The sequence below is a fragment of the Chenopodium quinoa genome, unplaced genomic scaffold (assembly GCF_001683475.1).
Source record: "Chenopodium quinoa cultivar QQ74 unplaced genomic scaffold, ASM168347v1, whole genome shotgun sequence".
NCBI classification, from domain to species: Eukaryota; Viridiplantae; Streptophyta; class Magnoliopsida; order Caryophyllales; family Amaranthaceae; genus Chenopodium; species Chenopodium quinoa.
The window spans coordinates 63,918-71,597 of NW_018742980.1; the positions used below are offsets into that span (position 1 = coordinate 63,918).

At 31.6% G+C, this 7,680-nt stretch overlaps 1 protein-coding gene across 1 annotated transcript; it reads left to right on the forward strand.

Annotated features, from left to right (window-relative positions):
- Positions 1–4,118: 4,118 nt before the first annotated feature.
- LOC110729304 (CEN-like protein 4) lies at positions 4,119–7,215 on the forward strand. Its single transcript, XM_021909036.1, has 4 exons — positions 4,119–4,375; positions 4,604–4,665; positions 6,468–6,508; positions 6,719–7,215. Exons 1-4 carry the CDS (start codon positions 4,178–4,180, stop codon positions 6,937–6,939), a joined length of 522 nt encoding a protein of 173 aa, XP_021764728.1. The 5' UTR covers positions 4,119–4,177; the 3' UTR covers positions 6,940–7,215.
- Positions 7,216–7,680: the final 465 nt, after the last annotated feature.

A 7,680-nucleotide genomic window follows, 5' to 3' on the forward strand; every position in this document is an offset into this window, starting at 1 on the left:
AATATCACAAAGTTTATTAGATAAATACGTAGTATATTTTAGGAAAATATTTAATTTGAAAAAATACAAATTAATCCTGAATTTTTTATTTATTTATTTATTTTATTTTTTTGGCAGAAAAACTAGAAACTTTGATATGTCTACTTGTTCACCGTTAAAAATTCTTTGGTTGTTGATAAACACATTGATCAAAAAACCAAATTTAACCTAAGGTTTTGAAAGTTGATAAACCTTGATCAATAACAATTTATTTATTTAACCTTATAAAGACCTTGATCAATAAGCAGATTTGGGTTCCGATGGGAAAACTATGCAAGTACTCTTTCAGAATAACAAGCATGCATCGAAGAGAAGAATTGATCGATTTATATACTCTATCACGTCCTAGCGTGAAATAATCCACTTAGCTTGAAAGTGGGGGGTGGCCGGGTGAGAGATTTGAACCCATGACCTTTGTGTCACACTGACTCTGATAATATGTTAAAGGACCAACTCAACCAAAAGTTTAAACTGATGGTTGAAGACTAAGATCGATTTATATAATCTATTAATTTCAACCTTGACTCGATATTTTGAATAGCCTTCAAGGAAGCACAAGTAATGCATTTGTATAAAAATTTCTATAGTTAATAATGTACTTGTATTAAACTATTAATGGATACTCATGTGCTCGAAATACATCCACACACCAACTAAATTAGATTTTTTTTTTCCTTTCACAGAAAGGAGAAGGTTTCAGACCACATCTCAACTCTTACGCTTTTATGATCTAATATATATGGTCAGGTACTTAGGAGTGAGGGGAAATCGGGGAAGGGTAAAGAATTTTCAATTCCTCATTCCTAAGTATCGCAACTGGGAGGATATGACTTTAAAACCTCAAGATTACAATGTGAATGACCCATCCATCACACCAAGTCTTGCCAGGTAAACATCGCATGAATACTTTTATGACTCTTGCTCGAACAAATTTAATTTTTAACCCCACCTATTAAAAAGAAAATAAATTTACGGTTAATTACGTACGTAGTATATGATATGAATTTGAATCCGTCAAAGAAAACTACGATACGGACAAAGATTCGTTTGTAAAGTAATCGGAAGTTCCGAGATATATATATGTAGGGTATACTCTTATACACTATCATTATCAGAAACATCGTAATGGCTTTCTTTTATTTACGTGCTTTTTCGGATGTCTACAGTTTTTACCGTTTTAAAAAAAAATAAAAATATTGTCTTAAAGATTACATCTAAAAAACTACTCTCTTAGTATTTAAAAACACAAATCAACACAAACCAAAGTGCCATATGTCTTCTTTTCCTTTTATCCTTTTTCACTCTTTTTCCATGAGTCCAATTATGTTTTCATAGGATTTATTCAGTTTTCCTCTTTATTTCTCAGCAATTTTTTATATTCTGTAATTTCTAATTTAATTCAACAAATTGAATTTCTTAACTTTCTCCTCTTCTCCCTCCATCTTTTAATTGAATTTTATCACGTTTGTCATTCAATCATTTGACTCCTTATTTTCCCTCGATCTATCTCCTAATATAAATACAAACTTTCAATATATATTTTTTTTTCACATCACCTATGTTCCAAAAAAAAAACATATTAGAGAATCAAAATTTTTATGTAAAATGAGGTTGCAAAGAAGGAAGCATTGATTTTGACGAGAAAAATGAAGAGTTTCATTCAAGATAATTATGAAAACTATGTTCCATAGTATATATGACATTGCTTATATGTCATAGGACCATTATTTTCAATATATTAAACGCACTCTAAGAGAAATAGATTTAGTAAATAGGAATTTTATAATGTAATACTGTATATGATTGATGTAACAATTAAAATTACAACAAGGGTTTGGTATTTAGCTTTTTGATAAAAAATTGTTGATTTACTATAATATAATTAGAGAGTTTAATTTTATAATTAAGCCATTTTTTTTTATAACTATTACTTTACTGATTATTTGTTGAAAGATTAAATCTTGCTATTATTTTGCTAGACTTTTGAAACTTGTAAATATACAACAATTATAAAGGATCACTGACAATTAGTCAACAAATGAACGCACAAGCTATGTCGACTCTTTCGACATTCTTTTTCTATTAATCATACTATACGGATTCGTCCAAATTAATTCATCAGTACTTTTATTTTTCAAATTAAACCCAAAAACAATAGAATGCAATTTTTTTTTTAGTTATATCAAAAGTTCTTAAAAACAAAAAAGGTTAATTACAATAATAAAACACTAAAACCTAAACAACTTGTAAAATGTTATTATAAGATGTGAAAAGTCAATGAAATTAAGTTATTGATTCAAGTAATTTGTAGAGTTTTAAGTATAAATAAATAATAACTTATGCACAACTCATGCGTAGAACGGGTCCAAAAGCTAGTAGATAATAATGATTGAGAAGTCTTATTCATCCATGTGTGCCGGGAAGGAAATAGAGTAGAGCTGTGGATTGGGTTGTGAATGCTAGCATCACACAAAATTTCTAAGTTTGAAAAAATCCAAGTCCCTTCGTTATGATTAGGGCGGATCGATCCTCGATGAGGATTTAGTTGGAGTGGTCTTGCCACGCCTAGTCTTTATTAGTTAGTTGTTTTTATTTCTATGTTTTGAGGCCTTGTTCCTTGGTCCATTCACTCTTAAAAATATCAACTAACTAAATTGGTTAAAGTTTTAGTTATCGAGAACTAAAATCGAGAGTCCGTATACAATATCATCCTTTGTAAGTTATGACCCCCTTTACACTGAAAAAAAAAAGAAAAAGTATTAACTAGTTTTAGTTGTCACATATATATGCCTTTTAGGTTAAGCTAAGCAAAATCTGATATTATCTAATTTTGTTGATATCAAATTCCCTTAAATCCGATTTAATTAGACAGTTTAGCATCTTCTTTTAATTTGACTGAATGAAGTAAAACCTCATCAGTCAAAATTACTCAACTTGAATAAAATCTACGGACCACGGCATAAGTTGTACGAGTAGGCGAATAACATACAAAAAGAGTTTTGCGTCAATAATTGACTTCGATAGTTCATAGTTAATTACAGTTACAATATGTAGTATGACTAATAGTATCACTAGTATATAGGACTTGTAATGATGATGTTACAGTTGGTTCATGTTCAAAACTCACTATTTCATTGGCAATGCATATATATACTCGTACGTCGTACTTGCATAAAATTTCCTTCCAAGATATGTTAGTGTCTTTTAAGTTTTAATTTGTACCAAAGAAAAAAATATGCTCATTTCTAACGTTAGAATGAGGCTAAATGTAACAAATAACAATTTGGAGAAAGAACCTATTAAATAAGGGTCTATCCAAACCACGGGCTCTTGTGAATTTGTGAAAAGGATAAAAGAAAATCCTAATTACAACTAGACTATGTTATTTGCCTCAAGTCCCTTAATTTATTTATTTATTTATTTATTTTTGAGATAAGGAGCCTATTGGTAAGTAAGGAGAAGTATCCTATATACTTGTCTGAACCCTACACGAGTCATCCTAGCTCAATTTAATTTAATAAGTAGGAGCTACATACTTAGTCTTCAAATTGCAAGAATGCAAGATATACAAATAACACTTATTGTTAGATTAAGGGTGGATTCGATTAAGTTGCCTATTTTTCACTTATTTAATTTTATCTTAATTAACTTAACTAAACTTACTTAAACTTATTAAAGCTTATGTTGATTGTAAATTGAACTTGCTAGCTCTTATTAATCGTTATTAAAACTTTTATTATATATTAACGAACTCTTAGCTTATTTGTCTATAACTTCTCTGAAATATGTGTAAATAAGATGAATAAAATCAATAGACCATGGCGGCCTAAGTAATATTGGTATCACTACATAATGTCTTTTTTAGTATGACTTCCCAAATCAAGTAAACGTACTATATATATTTGCATATACATAAATCAATACATGCATTAAGCATAATTGCATAAAGTAGTAGACATATACAACTATACAAATATTATTGGTAGGTTGGGGTATCTCATAATAGTATAATTATAACTATATAAGGCTGCGCAAACATCCTAGAAATATGCATAACATACTTTGTTTATAAGAGAATCTCTTATATAATATATATACTAGTAGTAAGTAAAAATATATATCGAGAAACATCAAAAACATGGCAAGAATGATAGAACCTTTAATAGTAGGACGGGTGATAGGAGATGTGATCGATCCCTTCAACCCATCCGTACAAATGTGTGTCAACTATAATAATAAGCAGGTTTTCAACGGCTCCGAGCTTCTACCTTCTTCCGTCGCCTCCAAACCTCGGGTCGATATCAATGGTGAAGATATGAGAACTTTCTTTACCTTGGTAGGTTCATATACAAAGTTTACTAAGTAGAATGAACAAGAGAAAGGGGTGAAATAATGCTCCTATTTAAAAAAAGGGATCATATAAACTAGAGAAGTTATATTATATATGCACAAAATTTCTTATATCGTATGTTGTGTAGAGAGCTACAAAGAGCGTTGATGTGATTAATATATAATCTTGCTATAAGTTATGTTTATTTGACAGTTAATTTATATTTGGTTGCAGGTGTTGACAGACCCAGATGTACCCGGACCAAGTGATCCTTATTCGAGAGAACATCTTCATTGGTATGAAAATACAATTACTATTACCAAGTCTTTGTTATTATGTCGTAATCCTATGCAAATCCTTACAATTGTTACAATAATATATTTCAAAACCGTATTGCAAATGCTCACAAGTCTCTTAAATCGAGTTTAGTTCAACTCGACTCATAAATAAGTTGAGTTAATTAAACTTGAGACCTCACCAGTAAACTTGACTCGTTACCACCCTCAGAATTTAGAGTTAACAAATTAAAATTAAAATTTAATTATGAAATACACTTGCGCACATATCCCATTTTGACTACCATATAAATAAATAATTTGTAATCGAGTATATAATACTCAATTATGTAATTGTCCAATCTAACAAATGACACCTTGACACCAAATATCAAATCATGCTTTTTAGAAGAGAATCCCATTATTCAAGATAAACTTAATTAAGCACACGACGTCATTGAATGAAGATTATATCACACTACGTACCTTCTTAAGTTGTGCTTAATTTAACCACTTTTCTTCATCTTCCTTACTTCCCATGTTTTGGTCTTCAAATGTTCATCTTCTAATTCGTTATAAGAACTTTGATCCTTATTTAGCAAACCATACATATATGGTACAACAAGTTGCACCATATACATGGTATGTTGTATGACAACCTTACTCCGTGTTATTTTGGTCAATTGCCCACAACCTTATGAAAAAAAGTCATCACTTAATTAATGTTACAAACAGTTGTAAGATATCAATTACACTTGAAATATACATATTTTTGCTTTTCAACCCTTATAAAATCACTCATGAAGATGGCGGAGTGCTAAAATGCATATATTCATCAAATAATGCATATGAAAAGCTTTTAATTTAAGTAAACAATTTAAAATATTTTATAGTGATAAATTAATTTTTTTTTTCCTCAAACAAATCATTTTTTGAATAAAAAAAACAAAACTAAATCAATTTTCTAAAGAAAAAAGAGCATGCTTGAATGATATGATATATATTCTCCCAACCAATCATACAACCTTATCCCTTCCTATTTGAATCAATTTAATCACAAGGTGAAAAGATCATTGGGGTCCCATTCCATACTAGCTAGATATAAAATATCAAGTGTGTAGTACGAGCAGATATTAGTAGGGATAAAGTGAAAATCTAATCAACCAGAACCAATTAGCATTGGCCATTGGGCCTGGAAACTTAAAAAAATTATATGTTGTTGACCAAATTTTGTGATCAGTCACAATGGGGTTATTTTGTTAGTGTTATGAGAGTTATTTCGTCAGTGTTATACGGTTTACCATGTCAGTGTTAAAGGGGTTACTCAGTCAGTATTCATAAGTTACTCGGTCAGTGTTATTGGAGTTACTTTGTTCTTTTACAAGCGGGCACACAGTATGGGTAGCCACACTCAAGACAGGCTGAACTAGAGGTGATCTTTGGGCGGGCCGAAGCTAAAAATTATGCCCACTTCTCGGGCTGCGTCGGGCCAAGCTTCGGGACGGAATTTTTGCGCCCAAAATGGTCGGGCCGTGCGGGCTTTTCGGGCCGGGCCTAAAAATCAACTAAATATGCATAAAAATGCATTCCCAAACCCGCCAAAAAAAAAGGCCTGGCCGGGCCCAACCCGATTTCGGGCCAAAATTTTTTGCCCAAAATCGGGCTGAGCCATACTTGATCACGTCTAGGCTGAACATAGTATAGTGGAAAAATAATTGAAATATATGATTTTGTTGAATTTAATTTCTATCATTATAATGTAACTAAAATTTTCTTATCGTAACAAAATCAAAGTTCTAACTATAAAATGACCAATTTTGCAGGATAGTGTCGGACATACCAGGCACGACCGACTCCACTTTTGGTACGTACATTATTTTTCTATAATTACGTGAAAATATTCTCTGATCTATGCATTCTAAGATTTTAGGTGTACTCGGGTGTAAGATGGATCTTTTACCTTTCCTTGTTTAATAACTTTTTCTTGGCAATTAAAATGCTAATATGTTACAAGTACTTCGTATATCGGTTTATCTTATGGTACAACTTTCTTTAATTTGGACAAACAATGCAGGATCGGAGCTGGTTCGGTATGAAATCCCGAGGCCAAACATAGGAATACACAGGTTTATATTTATCCTATTCAAGCAGAATCGTCGGCAAACAATAGTGAGTCTACCTTCGACTAGGGATTACTTCAACACTCGGCAATTCGCAGCCGAAAATGATCTTGGTCTTCCTGTTGCTGCTGCCTATTTCAATGCTCAAAGAGAAACTGCAGCTAGAAGACGTTAATTACCCTAGCTAATCATCATTACATAATTAATTATGCTATCAATTAATTTGGCAGCTTACTCCCATGCAATAATTCGAGTTTATTTTTGTGAGGGTTTGACGATCCGTGCATAATGCACTATTGTACCGTGTGAGATTATAATTTTGTGCACGTAATTTTGTTTCCTTTTGGTTCTTGAGAGAGTCATAGAGAGTTTGATTGTGTGCAATAATTTTGTGTGATTTAAAATTTTTGGGTGCGTGTGCACTATATAATACTAAAAAGAGGCGGTGTTCAACAAACTTTGTTGTCCATTTGTTGGTGATTTCGACTGTTATTCGTGCTTTTTGTATTGGCGATTCAAACGCAAATATATATGTTGAATATCTGGCACTTCGACATGACTATGGACACATGAACACAACATAATGAACCAAAATCATAGATATCTTATTATCAAACTACATTTATTTTAGTGTTTAGAGAGCCACAAGGGCGGGTGATGAGAATTGATCCCAAGATTCTCGAAGCCGGGAGGAGAGCTCTAACCATTTGAGACAGTCAAACACTTGGACACATATCCGAGTCCAACATGAGTACGTAACCAATTTCTAATAACATATTAAATTCGTATTGCTAAGGATTTGGTGTCTATGATCATTATATTGGCGTGATCTTAATTCTATACTATTAAAGATTGTATGGTGCGAATGATAAAATTTACTTCGTATGAAAATAAATTATGTTTTTTATATGAATTG

Excerpts from the sequence above, each read along its gene's own strand:
- LOC110729304 (XM_021909036.1), top strand. The coding sequence starts at position 4,178 with ATGGCAAGAATGATAGAACCTTTAATAGTAGGACGGGTGATAGGAGAT. Across the intron at positions 4,666-6,467 it reads TCGAGAGAACATCTTCATTG|GATAGTGTCGGACATACCAG; the intron begins GTATGAAAATAC and ends CCAATTTTGCAG. Across the intron at positions 6,509-6,718 it reads CACGACCGACTCCACTTTTG|GATCGGAGCTGGTTCGGTAT; the intron begins GTACGTACATTA and ends CAAACAATGCAG.